The 15853-nt window shown below is 32.1% G+C and overlaps 1 protein-coding gene across 1 annotated transcript; it reads left to right on the top strand.

The window, feature by feature from the left end:
- Positions 1 to 2235: 2235 nt before the first annotated feature.
- Positions 2236 to 10003, top strand: LOC132064253 (cullin-1-like). The gene is made up of 9 exons (XM_059457167.1): positions 2236 to 2382; positions 3168 to 3327; positions 4720 to 4819; positions 5654 to 5839; positions 5938 to 5985; positions 6064 to 6267; positions 6390 to 6467; positions 7794 to 7880; positions 9605 to 10003. The coding sequence occupies exons 2-9, from the start codon at positions 3197 to 3199 to the stop codon at positions 9641 to 9643; spliced, it is 873 nt and encodes a 290-aa protein (XP_059313150.1). The 5' UTR covers positions 2236 to 2382; positions 3168 to 3196; the 3' UTR covers positions 9644 to 10003.
- The last annotated feature ends 5850 nt before the right edge of the window (positions 10004 to 15853 follow it).

Here is a 15853-nt window from a genome sequence, read left to right as displayed (position 1 = left end):
TCAACCACATATTTTCCTACAAACTTTACATTTTTTTCATTAACTTATGTATTTATGAAAAGAAGAACTTTAACTATTCTTTTTTAGATAATCTTTTTTTATTTAACATATATATTCACGCTTTTAAAATAATATAGATTAACAATTCATAATCATTTACAACTTGTTTGGATGGTTGCTACCTATTGTATTATATTATGTTGTTAGTTTAAATACAATGTTTGCTTTGATTGTTACTTTAATTTTATTGTTATGTAACGACGAAAGGTCCTATTTTATGTAACCACTGATTTGGTCCTATACAATACAACACGATACGATACATTATGAAACAATACATAACAATCATCCAAACAAAGTGTTAACAAAATAATAATCCATTACCAATCAACTTCTTTCAATTCATAAACAATATTTAACAACTAATAAATTCATAATCAATATTTAACAAAGAATCAATTAACAAAATAATAATTCATTAACAATTCATAAATAATTAACAAATTAACAACTCATAAACATATAACAAATTAACAATTCATAAAAATTTAACAAATTAACAATTCATAAACATTTAACATAATGAATTAAACAAAAAAAAACTATCGGAACAGTGACAAAAGCCAAACGCCCAGTCCGAACAACAACATACAAAAAAAAAATTGATTTTTTTTTTTTTTTTTTTGGAAAATAGCAAGGATTAAATGTTAAGCATGCTTAGAATATAATGTATATAACAAAGTAATAACAAAAGTTTATAGTAGAAAATCTTAATCGAAGATTTTTTGTAGAGTTATTTTAATCGAGTTGTACGCCGCTTTTTCCCAAAATTCGAACTTAGAATCTTTAACAAAACGACTTGAATATCTGAGAATCTAAACTTTCCGGATGAAATTTAATAGAAAATGACGTTTTTGGATGTGGGGACCACCTCGGTTTCGCCTCCATGGCGTTTTCAATTTTTTTTTTTTTTTTTTTTTTTTTGGAGGGGACAGGTGGTGGAACCGATGGGTTTAATGTGGAGTCTATAGCGCGATAAAATTTTACCGCGCTATAGGTGAGAGAAAAATTGCTATAGCGCAGTATTTTACTGCGCTAAAGCACTTAACGGGTTCGTTACCGTTAAGTGCTAAATACTGCGCTAAAGGTAGTTTTGTAACATTTTTTTTGTTGTTGGGGTATTTTGGTTCAAAATAATTTTTTTGGGGGCATTTTGGTTCCGGACTCAAATTCCAATTGGGGGGGGGGGGGGGGGGGGGGCAAATTACTTAAAGAAAGGAGCATTATTTCAAAGTGATTTAAATAGCGCAGTTGAACTGAAATTGGTGTAGTTTGAATTCGCGTCCACTTCACTGCAAAGAAAGGAAGGTGGGAGGGTTAAAACTAATGAAAAGAATAAACTCACTTGCAGCTATTTACGCTCTTAAATTTGGACATAAAAAGTATTCACTTTTTCTGGAATAATTTTGGACATTTAATTTGAAATTGTATTTATCTGTTTTCCAATTCACTTTGAAGTTTAGGTACATTCAAGCATGAACATTATTTGACATTCAACTTGAAGTTGTATTTACTTGTTTTCTAACTCACTTTGAAGTTTAAGTAAATTCAAGCATGAACATTATTTCAAATATTCTTTGCAAAAAATTTAACCAAATACAATTTCAATTCCAAAATCAACTCCATAAATCTCAAATATAAAGTGAACAAATTTTGAAATCTATGGCGAAACGTCTACTTAGTGTTGCACATGGTTTGGATGAGCTAATTTCATCTAAAAAGCACCAAAGTGACCATGTTCATTTCATTGAATCTATAAATTAATTCAAACAGACATAAATTAATATTTTTGGGTTTCGATTTTCATTTACTCAGGGTTCTTCATTTTTCCTTTCGACTTTCTTTACTCTTTCACATACGTAATCTCACTTAACATACATGTCGGTACATTACATTAATAAATTATGGATTACTACCTAGTGGAAATGCTACACGTATAATGTATGCAGATAACAATCATAATCACAATTATACAATACAATAAAGTAGAAGTAACATGATACTATATGCTACTGTAATTGAATAATTCTTGCTTCATTTAAGGTGTAACAAAATCATAATAATCTAATTACTCCACATTTTAAGCATGCACCGAATGTCCCGACAAAAATCCATAATCATGAATAAAGCCAAAGAGTAAAACTAACCAAAACGACAGCGTTCAATGTACACCTGGCAAAACAGCTTTTGAGGCAACTTTCTAACTTTACTTATATCACTTTTTTACCCAGTTTTCATGCATTCATTCATCACATATACAAACAGAACGTTAAGAGCAAAGTACTAAATTTCCCTTCCATTTTCTTCAATAAACCCTAACTGGTAAGACTGTTATTCTGCAAATTTCCTCTCTGTTTTATTTGTTTTTAATTTTTAGAAATTTTCACTGATACATCGTTTATTGTGTTCTTCTTGATCTTTTATTTTTTATTATTATTATTAACACTAAAATGTACATGTATACAATGGTGCTCGTACAAAAAAGAAGTAAAAAAATAAGGGTTTGCAGTTGTGTATATATATATATATATGGGCTTGTATAGAAAGTAGAGTTTGGAAATACTAGAGAATAAAAGTATTTGGAAAGGGGATGTATCTGAACTGATGAATGAATGTATGTGTAGGGTGATGTGAGTTGTTGTACTCTGTGCTTGCTCTTTTGTACTTTTTAAGGTTTGCATGTTTATTTATTGTTGGGGTTCTTTTTCGAGCCGAGGGTCTATCGGAAACAACCTAGACCCCACTTGTGGGATTACACTGCGTATGTTGTTGTTGTTCTTGCATATTTGCTTATTTGTTGGGATTGTTTTGTTGATTTTGTAACTTGTGCGTGCTTCTCTACCCCATAAAGGTAGGGATGAGGTCTGCGTACATCCTACCTTCCCCAGGTGAGACCTGTGGGATTACACTGGATATGTTGTTGTTGATGTTATTTGTTGTTGGGGTTGTTTTGTACCCTGTGTGTGCCTCTCTACCCCATAAAGGTAGGGGTAAGGTCTGCGTATATTCTATCCTACCCAGACCCCACTATGTGGGATTACATTGAGTATGTTATTGTTGTTGTTGCATATTTGTTTATTGTTGGGATTGTTTTGTTGGTTTTGTAGAAATCTGAATAGGTTGAAGAATTGAGAGAATGAGTAACGTGAGGAGACTGGAGGAGTGCATGAAGACGCTAGAGGAGGGCATTATGAAAGTGAAGTTGATTTTGGATGGTTACCCTGCCTGTACGCTCTTCACATCGGAAGAATATATGAGATATTATGAGTATCCTTGAATTTTTGTTATGGTTTGCCTTATTCTTATTGCTATTAGTATTACACTATGTTTTGAGGTGAGATTGTTGTTTTGATAACCGAGAAGTGGTAGATGGTCCGAAACTCGACGGATAATAATGGGCCTACCCCCTCTACCTTCCTCCACTTAAATACCAAGCTTTTGTATGTGGCAGGGTTTGAATCTCTGACGTGCCTAGCCCACACATCACAAGCTATGTTCTACCACTAAGCCAGAGCCTTGGGGCTGTTTTGAGGGGAGATGTAAGGAGAGAGAAGATGGATGACTTATTGGTAAATTACTTTTAGCTGTTTGGTACAGTGAAGGAAGTTAAAGTGATGTAATTTTTCTTTGCTGTCCGATTTTGGATGGATCAGGGACTCTCTCTTTTACTCCCTTACCAAAAAACAAAAATGAGCCTTAAGTTTTTACTCCGACAGCCTCTCATCTTCTTACTCCAACCAAATGCAGCGTTATTTCTCCAGTAGCTCAATTGCCAAAAGATTATTTTTCAGTTCCCAGAAACTAATACTTTAATCAGCTAATGATGGTTCAAATCTTTCATTTCTTTGTTTTAGCTTGATGAACCTTGCTGGGATTTTGGAACTACCAAGGATAAATTTTCTCTCTATTTATGGCAATCAATTTGGATGTGTATCATGGGTAGACATTGTAGGATCTATTTGGTTTTGCTTTTATTGTTATTGTGATTCCCTTTTAAATGGAGTAACTTGATTACGAGGATTGATATAGTTGACCCCAACTTGTTTGGGACTGAGTAGTAGTAGTACTGTTGGTTTGTTAGAATCCTTTCTATTTGTATTTTCCTTATTGGTATTCTAATTTGTTTTATAATGAGCTGAACCTGCTTGCATCAAAATGTGATGGAAATTATGAGTACAACAACAATGATGGCTTGTTCAAGTAATATGCAATTATGCAGACAGGTTTAATCAAAATGATTTGTTGTTTTATTGTCTGATTACCATTTTAATTTTATTGTCTCAAAACAAAGATGCAAGAGAGGTTAATGCATGTACATTTACCCAACTTGGTTGTATGTTAATATCAGCTTGGCTTCTACCAGCATATTAGCTAACATAATCTTTTTTCCAAGTGATGTGTTAGCATAACTTCAGAAGTGAATGTTGGTTTTGATTTTGCTCTCTTCCCCACCCCCCCCCCCCAACACACACGCACCCTAAAAAGAAAAAGGAGGATTGTGAATCACTAAGAAAAAACTACAGCGAAGGAGGTTTATCGTTTTATTATTTCTGCCTTTCTATTTGTCCTGTTTGTTTAATTCTTAAGAAGCAATATAGTCCCAGAAACTCTGGTGTGTTATTATTTCCTCTGGCAGTTTGCATCTTTAACTCTTGACAGCTGTGTTTATCTCTTGTCTATTCGACCTCCCCCATATGATTCGTCAACAGAACTTCTTCAAAGGTATCATGCTGCCTTGGATGAGAGTATATACTTCAAGGTGAGAATTTATGGACACTCAGTGGGATCATATTTTCTCTAAAATTATCACTTTCGTGTAATCTTAATTCTTAACTATGACTATATCTGCTAAAGTTTTTTAATTCAATGTAAAAATTATTGTCTGCTAAAGTTTTCTAGTTCAATGTAAACTTGTAACCTTGTTATCTTTCATTTGGTCATCAGCGTACAACGTGTCACTCTTATATTTTGAAAAGGTAGAATGCAGATGATGTGCAATCTATTTCTCTTTGCTGGTTAATTTGGATATGAAATGCTTCACAAAATTGAATTTTCTTTGTAATATTGTAATTAAATGCAACCAAGATTCTGCAGTAACAAAGATGACTTGGCTAAGGAAAACTTTTTTCACAGAAAAAGGAATAAGAGAATTAATATCAGAGCTCCAGCTGTTCAAAGCACACTGTTCCATTTGATCAGCACAAGCCTAAGTTTAAGAGTGTACTCGGTGGTTGGGTAAATTTAGTAAGTGATCTAGGTGCTCATTGAGCATATTACATATCTCTATATACTTTGACCTATACAACATTTTCTTCATGTTGTAATGAAGAGTGCCAAAATATTTGGAGAACATATATTCTCAATGATGAGTTCTGGATCAGAGGTTACTTTAGCTAAAGGAAAAATGTTGGTCCTTTTCTCTTGAACTTTGGCCATGGATTGCAGACTAAAACATCTATCCAGTTTTAGTAGTTTTCATCTGCATTGGCAGTAAAGCAATGCAATGAATGTGGGTTTATCTATTATTTGCAACTTCTTCTCCTTGTCTTGGCTAATATCCTGTGTTGAATATCACTTTTCCCTTTGCTTCTAGGTTCTGCCTTTTCTGAAAGATAAGAGTGGCACCTCTCTGTTAGCTGAATTCTTACGTGTCTGGACAAATTACAAAGCAATGGTGAAGTGTCTTGGAGGGTTTTTCCATTATCTTGATAAAAAATGCACTGAGCAGAAAAGCTCTGCACCGCTTAAAGAGGTTGCTCTTTCTTGTTTCCAGAATAGGGTAAATGTCCCTATATATTCTACAGGAAATCATCACTCATTTAATTCTTTTAGACGCAAAAACTTCGTAATGTACTAATTTTCATTTGTCCATTTCAGGTTTGCTGTGATCTCGTTCCAAAACTTTTTGATGCTGCACTTTTACTGGTACTTTTAAGTAGAATGTCAAGTTTGTTGTTGATTCCAACTATGGACAGCTAGTGATTTACAGTATGCCACATGTAGATAAGTCAAGACCGCAGGGAGGAACCAATTGACAGGAGCCTACTACAGGGCCTCTCTACCTTCTTTTTGGAAAATGGTGGGCCAAAAAAAGGAACGTACTATGACATGTTTGAGGAGAAATTGCTTACAGATACATCCAGTTGCTACTCTCGAGTTGCCTCTGAGTGGTTCCTTAGCTATTCTTCGACAGATTATATATTGAAGGTTTTCTACGCTCGTCTTAAAAATAGCAGTGTGCTGGATGAATTTGTTTCTTTCATATGATTTCTTATATCTGACAAACCATTCTTCTCTACTATCGTTCTAATTGAAGGTGCTATTGTTAGGCTGAACAGTGTTTGATTGATGAAAAAGTGAAGTTGAGTCAGTTCCTGTATCCTTCATCTGTAGAGAAACTACTTCAGGTACTGCTGTTTATTCCTTTACTTTCTTACAGTTTGTGATCAAGTTCTTAAGATGTTATTTGATGATATGAGCAAGACTTCAAATATTGTGGATGTTTCACTAAACTCGTCTGCTCTTATCATAATGGAGAGAAATATGATCGAAGTCTTTATTTTGAGGGCTTGTTCGATATCCTACATGTATGAAGTTCGTAATCCGTGTTTTCACGTGATTTATGTTTTTATTAATTTTTTTTTTTCTGAGAAGCTAACGGTCCGGTTTCATGTGGTTTAGGTTAGTCTCATGTCACACATGATCACTTGAGCATTGTGATTGTGGAGATGTTACATGGCTAGGGGTATTTTTTGAAGTTACATGGCTAGGGATATTTTTTTTTATCTTCATGAAGTAAGCAGATTCATTAAATTGGCATCGAGTAGATGCAAAAAGTACAAGAGCGCACCATTGAGATTACAAAAAGAGATTGAGCTAGCTCCAGATAAGTAAATTAAGTTAAAACTAGGGAGCTAGCAAAATTGGTCTAAGCTATTTACAGGGTCAATTTTGACCAACTGAATAGGTTTGTAAGACATCTAGCCTTCAAGGAGTAATTTAGAGTTGAGGTGCAATCAAAACATCTCCTGTTCCTCTCTGTCAGTAAACACCAAAAGATACATCGCTAGGGATATTTCATCACTTAGATTAAGCTGATTGTCAAATGCTTGTTGAGACTTGCTTTAGCATTTATGACTAGTTAAATGCTCAAGTCAGAGACCTCCCAGACAACCCTTTGCTGACTTATTTTGTATTAACTGCTCTACGTAGGAGAACCACGAGGATAGACCATTCTTCTTGAGTTTCATGTGCTTACATGAAGCCACAACATTGTGCCAACAAACTTTTAATCAAGTGTATTTCTCTCTCTAGAATATCATACCTTTTAGCGATACTTTTTGCCCTAATGTCGCCTGGTGGTAGAACGGTTGTTCCTTTCCTGTCTATGTTAGTAATAAGTGAGTGCAGCTGCACTGGAGTTTATCAGTTTTGTGACTGGATGCGAGACACTGTATAACTATAGTACTTGAAATAACATCTCCAAGTGCTTCTCATACACATGAGCTTCAGTTGATTTAGAAACCAATAAATTGTACTATCCTCCTGAAGAATGTTACCTTTTCAGAAAATGGTCACTGTAATTTTTTCTGTCACCTAATCTTTTTTGTTTGATAAAATATGCTAGTGAACAACTCATTGCATCTAATTGATGCCATCAATGAAACTACTTACTTAATAAAAAAGAATGTCATTGGACCAGTTAGTGATTCTCGACTGAAAATTCTTTTCAGGTTGTGCATCTGAAGTTAATTGGTGAAACTACAAGCCAGCTGATTGAAAAACAGAAGGCTGAGAACCTCAACTCAACAAGATATCAGGTTGCTTCTTTTTATGAGTCTCTATATGCTAAAAGAGAATACATATAAATGCTCTCAATAGATTTAGCTTTTCATACCTATCTTGTACCATCTCCAGCAAAGTAGGTGATCCATATTAGTCCTACCATCTTGCTTATGGAAGTTTTTTTTAATTATAAAGTTAGTTGTTGCTTTTGGAGTTTCAAAAAAATATTTTTTTAGTTTCAAAAAGTTGTTGCTTTTGGTAAGACACTTGATCGATGCATGGGTAGTAGATACATCACCTCCTACAAATTTATATGGCATCAGTATATGCAAAACACCACAACTTGCACCATTATTGTCTATATCACTTGAGAAAATTAAGATGGATTGTTCTGTACCTAACTATCTTTTAATTTTCTTTTGAAGTGGAACATTGAAATTTTGAAAGGTAGTGGTTCTGAACTCGTGAGATTTAGGAGAAATTCAATCCTGTTTTCTTAATCCTACAATGCAAGTAGGAAAAAAAAAAAATGAGCTAGTTTTCTGGAGATCAACTTTGTCGAAGTATAGACTACATCTCAATTGGGTTTCTCTGAAGACATCCTTTATAAAAACTTAATTACGATCAAAGCTAGTGTACAAACCAGAATACTGTTAGAAGTGCTTGATAATTAAATGTATCATTGTCAATGCTAGTATATAAACCAGCATATGTTCATATGTAATTGAATTTTTAGTGCATCAGTAACCAATGTTCATTGTGTAGTAAAATTAAGAAGTAGCTATATTATGTAACTAAATGAGGATTCTGTAACTAATCCAATATTAATGAATGTCCAGAAAAGATCCTTCTAAGTCAAGATCAACCTTCAAATTTAGCCAACTGAGGATTAAATGCAAATTGGATTAGACACTGAAATCAATCCTGATCCAGTTGAAAAAATGAATTAGATTCTTTTTTTAAGCAAAAAATGAATTTATATTGAATATGATCATAATTTGAGAGTTGACAGATTGAGTATTCAAAACCAATTTTACTTTACATGTGAGCCCTCTCTGTAGAATCTGTAATGCTTTAGCCTCAACTCAGCAATGACCTTCACATGTTTTCTGTCACATTGTCTATTAGTTATGTTCTATTTTATTTCTGTGAATGATTAGCTATTCTCATTCCACCTCGGCCATTAGTTTCTGATGTAGCATGTCTATTTTTTTTCAAAAAACGCTGCTAAGTGTTTCATGATAAATTTATTCAAGTGTTGGATCTTTTCCTTCCCCCTTTTATCTTCCCACATGATTCTCTAAAGCAAATAGGAGGGTAGCATCTGGATGACCCTGGTTCTGGTGCTGTGACGTGGGGAAGTTTTAGAATAATAGCAGATGTGCGCTTTCGGACAAATATACTCTAATAGCTTATTAATTGCTACATTATCCTACCATACCTGAAGTCTCTCTGTCCTCGAAACATATCAAAGATCTTGCAGAATGTTCAACAACTGTTAATTGCATGGTCTTTCATTTAACCTGAAATTCACATTTGAAGAATAAGAAAAGTCCACTGCCCCGGCTTCCTCCTGGTTCTTGATCCTTGGAGGAGAATATGTGGTAGTTCTGCACTACCGTTTCTGTAGCATTAATTATAAAAATATTACAAGTAATTACTGTTAAGAGTAATTACATATAAGTAATTTCTGATAAGAATAACATTACATATTTTACTGAGTAAAAAAATAACGTTACTTATTTTGGATTTCTTGCAGGAATTACTGTCCAGATGTGCCAATTTAAGCATTGGGTAAAGTGCCACATTTTTTACCAACATTATAGTGTCAGATACCTCAGGAAAAGGAACAAAAAACACTAACAAAAAGCCCCAACAGTGTAATTGACCAGTGAAGATTTTGATGATCTCTCCCACCGTCTATTTTTTGCGGCTCCTCTCTTGGTGCTGTTTGGAGTTAGGCCCCTAATTCCTTTTTTGGCGATACTCATATCTGAAAGTGTCTAGGTATTTAGCAGAGCAAACATATTTACAAGTTAGGAGTAAATATACTTTACCAATTTGCATATTTCTGCAGTATAAGTTCTACATCTCTTACGGGGAGAATATACTTCTTAGTTGCGCAGATGCAGAAATCTCATACATATTTGCCGACTGAGGAATGGAATCGTAATTACCAAAAACCTGCAATAGCTTAGATATTATAACAGACTTTGCTTTGGCACATACTTTGTTTCTGTATTTGGCTGTATATAATTTGATTTAGTTTCAATTTGCCCACAATCTTCATGAGCAAAATTTTCCATCAAAAGTTAACCATTTTACTGTCCTCGGCCCAGTCACTTGGTCATTCTCTCCTTAGGATGACATATATTCAGTGAGTTAACGTGCAGGATGCAGCATATGAACTTGCATGGTAAACTTGTAATTGCACAGGAGAGAGATATACAAGCTTTTGGATCCATAAAATTGAAATGGCTCTTGGAGTAATAGCAGTTTGAAATCGCTAATTATTTTCCTAGTTTCATTGAAAGTTAAAACTTTTCTCCTAGTTTCAGTTCCCTAACTTTGTATTCGTACGATCAACAAAGTCAGCTTGATTTGATATTTTTGGATTACTTTTCATTGATCGCCATTGGTTGTATTTGCCCCTATTTTTTTGTTTGGTTATGTAGTTCCCAATATTCGTCTAGCTGTAAAGAATTCAATGTCCCTCCTTTTCCTGGAGCCACCTTCACACACAACTCTTCCTTTTGCTCGCTGTTGCGAGATGTTTCGCCAATTTCATAGACTGTTTAGGAAATATTCTGCAAGATCTAAGTTTTGAGCTCTGGCTATCGTATGGTTCATCATTTTTAGCTCTGTCCACATCAAAAGTACCATGATTGGACCATGCTTACCCTAAGTTTCCCCAATCTCCAAAATTTTCTTAGTTACACAAAGCCACTTTGACGAAGTTTATACCAGAACAATCTCTTCAATGGTTCCAACTGACCTCTTGTTAAGGTTCGGTTTATATCCAGACGTTTTGGGTAGGTCCAAGTTAGGCTATGGTACAGGGCAAGTACACAAATAGCCGCCTAGAGGAACGTTGTTTAAAGAATACATCACAAAGTATTTAATATTTAGCTACTTTATAGTCAAATTCAAACCTGCGAGACTGAAATTGAAAATTCCAGGAACTTCAAACATACGGGTGAAGTTTGAGAATGTCAAACCTAACTTCAGATTCAAATGATTGTAGTTGATATATTGCATGTGCAATTCAAACATCAATCTTTTGAGCTTAATTTCAGACCTTTTGAGTTGGGAAGTTTTCAAACTTCAGACATACAGGTCTAACGTTGGGGTCTGTTAAGCTTAACTTCAGACTCGTAAATCGAAAGATCAGACTATATAGATCAACAAGGTATAGATCAACAAGGTGCACAATCCGTGGCGAAGATCGGATTATAAGACAATGGCGAAACCTAGGGTCTTTTCATTTGTTTACTATGTCGTCTTCATTGTGGTTTTTCTCGCAAGCTTTACTTTCACTTTCTTATGTTATACTTATAATTATTATTATGATCTTGTAATATATTGACCCATCTTGTACACGTTGAAGTAACAGAAAACAAGAAATATAATCTCTTCTTCTCACATTAACGGTGAGTCAATCCTAAGGTTAATGAGATACAATATATGTGTGAAAGTTGTAAAAAAGAAGAAAAATAAGGGGAAGCAGTTAAGTTTGACGTTTGCCGCACTAGCTAAATTGTAAATAGTTTATAATTGAAAATGTCTTAAATAAGGTTGTTCAAAGCGGATACTTCATACAATTCATGCAATACCGTATTAGAGTTGTTGACCGTAATCACTCAGTTCAAAAGAGCCCATTCGAAAAGTTTGATCTTTTTTGTTCGACTATAATTTTTTTATAAGCAACCGTCATTAGAAAGTTACTCAATATTGTAGGTAGAACGATAATTCAAATTGTGATTTCTTGATTAGTAAAATATTCAAATTGTGATCTCTTGATTACGAAAATATTCTTCCAAAAAGAGAAATATTAATTTCATTGCAAAATTGTGTCAATTCTCGAGAAATTGGGATAATGGCATAAAGGGATAGTGGTCGCTCTTTATTGATTTACAATTAAATGGCAAATCTAACCGCTTTATATAGCAAACTATAATTAACCTTCGTGATTATTTCAATTTAGTATAGACTATTTTACCGGTATTAATATGTTGATTGGAAAAATAAAATGTGTTAAAATAAGTAGACCAAAATATACTTCGATATTTATATTGCTAATGACCAGATATCGTGTTCTCCAAAACATGACTAGAGTTTAAAATGGTTAATTATTGAGCTTTAAAACTTTTAAAGGCAATATAGGCAGATGATTATCATAATCTCAAAACAAAAATTGGTTAAACTGTTAATTTTGTAATATGAAATTATTTACTTGCACATTGCTTTGAAAAATTTGAAAAGTACAGCTACTGGGATAGAGTTCGTCGGAGTTTTCTCTTGACCCCAACAAAATTACTATTATATATAAGAGGGAATGTGAGGACTTTTGTAGTCCTCAATAAAAATTTTTAAAAACTTTTAAAATTACTTTTATGTCCTAATTTTATATTTTTTTTTTTTATTTTTTGTTTTTAAAGTCTACTTTTATAAGATTCCCTTTTGCGAATAATTTTCGTTTTTTAAAACTTTTTAATTAATTACTTTGGCTTCCATTTATTTATGTCTCAATTTTTTTGTTTTTGTTTTTAACACATTAATTTCTTTTTTCACGTTCATTTTACTCGGTGCTCATATCCGCATTTGAGCCCGATAATCCGTAATTACTCTGCATCGCACCGACATGTTTTTTTTTCATATCTTATGCTTCTTCAATTAAGAAGGATCTTTCAAACTTTTATGTATTTGTCTTAAAAGTTCATAATATGTATGAGTTATTTATGATTAACTTCAACCTCACAATAATTTCCCAAATTTTTAAAAACTTTTTCATTAATTACTTTTATGTCCTAATTTTATTTATTTAAGTCAATTTTTTTGTTTTTTGTTTTTAAATGTCTACTTTTTCAAAAAGAGAAAAATTTGTAATCCTTACAATAATTTTCAATTTTTTTTAAAATTTTTAATTAATTACTTTCGAGGTCCTAATCTTATTTATTTATATCAATTTTTTTGTTTTTGTTTTAAGAACCTTTTCACTTCATCGAACCTCCTCCTTTTTTCTTCTTTGATTTTTTTACGATTGGTGCTCGAAACGGTCATTTTGCCCTATAATCTTCTCTCTTACGTAAAGAATTTCTCGGGGGGGGGGGGGGCACTTTCACTTTTTTTTTCCATATCCATGTTCGAACCCCTAATCCCTAATTTTCAACTTATATGACTCCTTAGAGGTCACAAATAAATATAAGGGCCTTTCCTATTCTTTATCTATATTGTACTTATAAGTTAGAAATATTATTTATGTACTCTACTTGTAATATAAAGATCTATCTTGTATATGTTGAAGTAACCAAAAAATAAGAAACATAATCCTATTCAAATTTGCTAGCACGGCGAGTCAAATTTGATTTATTAGTTAAATATATTTCATCAAAATGAAGTTAAAATATTAAAGGAGGGAATGAAAATTTTGCTTTTATATAACTACCCACTTGGAAAGCCATATGGTTGTTGTTGTTGTTGTTGTAATTGGGTGTAATTATATTTTTAGTTAAAATATCTGCTTTATATGTTTGAGTTTGGGCGACACGAGTAATTACACGGTTCAATAAAGAATTTTAAAATAGTCCTTGATATTTTTCACTGATGTATAAGATTCCCAAGAATAAGTCGTGTTAATCTTTGGCTTCCATTTGATTTACGGTGGTTACTTTTTCTTTGTTTATTTTTTTACTTTAATTTATTTTTTTATTTATTTTTATTTTTAATTTATTTTATTTTATTTGATTTTTAATATTTTTTTATTTCTACTATTTTAATTTCTTTTTTATTTTTACTTTATTATTATTATTTTTTTAAATGTATTTTTCTTTTTATATTATTTATTTTCATTTTTCTTCATATAGGACGTGATTACATTAATTGCTCGTATTTTTTTTTTTATGGTTTAGCATAATGTCGTATTATTCTAATATTTGAAAGAAATGGTTAATATTGGAAAGAATGAGTTATTTTGCAATTCCTCGGGTCCGACGATATTAAAGTAACATCTTTCTAAGAATGGGGTTTAAGACCCTATATTTTTCCTTTCTTTTGAATTATTTACTCTTTACGTTGGAAGATATAATGTTGGAATTTGACGTTGAACTTTTTCTTTTGGATTTTGAATTTAGGTTATATTTTCAATTCTTAAGTTATTTGCTTTCACATTGCATTCTTTTATTTTCACTTACATTTGATGGATTTTTTGTGTCAAACATTTGAATAATATTATGGCATTATATTTATTAATATTATTTTTTTGTCAAACATCCAATCCATGGGCCTTTCCTATTCTTTAAGTTTATAATTAATTAAAATTAAATATTAATTTGAAAATATATATCAATTATTTTTGTTACAATATTAGTTACAAATATATGATTATCTTAATATATTTTGAAGTAACCAAATTAAATAACTAATTTAATATCATTTATAAAGGCAATATTTTTTAACTATTGATTTTAAATTTTTTTTATTAGTTTTTTTTTAAAATAAATTATAAGTGCAAAAGCAAACAGGTTTGAAGTTTTAAATAATTTTAAACATTGAATGTACCTTAAATAGGGGTACTCAAAGCGGATACCTGATACAATTCCTACAATAAATATTAGAGTTTTTCACCATAATCAACTGGTTCAAAAAAACTCATTTGAAAAGTTTTATCTTTTTTTTTTTTTCTGACTATTTCTTTCCTAAGCAATAATCTTCAGAAGATTACTCAATATTACATGTATAACTATTGTTTAAATTGTGGTTTCCTGATTACTAAATTTTTCTCCCAATGAAGTATATTAATTTCATTACTAACTTGTATCCATTCTAGAGAAATTGAGGCAACGTCCAAAAGAAAGACATGGTTAGTCGTTACTGATTTACTACTAAATGACAAACCTAATAATTTATCTACCAAAATTTATAATTACCCTTCATGATTATTTTAACCTTGTATAAATTATTTCACCAGTACCTGTATATTGATTGAAAAATAAAATGTGCAGCATCATTTTAGAAAAGTGGACAAAAATGTACCTTCATATGTATATTGCTAGTGAGCAGATATTGTATTCTTTAAAATATGATTAGAATGTAAGAATGATTAACTATTGATTTTTTTAAAGGTAATTAGGCAGGTGATTATCATAATAATCTCAGAACAAAAATAATCTGATTAGTGAAGAATTTGTAATATGGAATATATTTATTTGCACTTATTTTATTGAAAATTTTGGAAAGTGCAGCTATGAATAAAGTTCATCGGAGCTTCTTTCTTGAGCCCAACTCAAGTCAATAAAGATTGATGTAATTCTTTAATGATTCACTTTTCACACCGTGTGTAACAAAAACATGTCTTCGCTTGTTTTTGTTACCCTAAATTCCAACTGATAACAACCATTTCTTCGTATATGACCTTATTTTTAGATGCAAACTTGAGTTCATATAACCTAAGGGGCCGTTTGGTCGATGGTGAGGATGTGATTTATTCATGTATTAAAACCAGCATAACTAGTACTACGGAATACTATATTTGGTAGCATTTTAGTTGTTATGTATAAAATTCAGCAAACCAAGTACGACGTCCGGTTACCGATTTACAATCACATAACTATGTTTAAGTTATGAGGGAATTTATATATTATTTCATTAGGGTAAACCATGAAATAACTAATACATTAAGGGGTCGTTTGGTTTGAAAACAAGTTATGATGAGATTAGTTGTATTGGGATTAATTATACTAGCATTATCTATGTTGAGATTTGTTATCCTGATATTATTTCTTATTGATTA

The sequence above is a fragment of the Lycium ferocissimum genome, chromosome 7 (assembly GCF_029784015.1).
Source record: "Lycium ferocissimum isolate CSIRO_LF1 chromosome 7, AGI_CSIRO_Lferr_CH_V1, whole genome shotgun sequence".
Classification (NCBI taxonomy): Eukaryota; Viridiplantae; Streptophyta; class Magnoliopsida; order Solanales; family Solanaceae; genus Lycium; species Lycium ferocissimum.
The sequence above is the reverse complement of the archived record's forward strand: the minus strand, read 5'-3'. Positions and strand labels throughout refer to the sequence as shown.

What these genes read in the sequence shown, in the direction of transcription:
- LOC132064253 (XM_059457167.1), top strand. Translation starts at nt 3,197, where the DNA reads ATGAGTAACGTGAGGAGACTGGAGGAGTGCATGAAGACGCTAGAGGAG. An exon ending in TTGATGCTGCACTTTTACTG is followed by an intron (nt 5,986 to 6,063) that starts GTACTTTTAAGT and finishes TGCCACATGTAG; the next exon opens with ATAAGTCAAGACCGCAGGGA. An exon ending in CTGTAGAGAAACTACTTCAG is followed by an intron (nt 6,468 to 7,793) that starts GTACTGCTGTTT and finishes AATTCTTTTCAG; the next exon opens with GTTGTGCATCTGAAGTTAAT.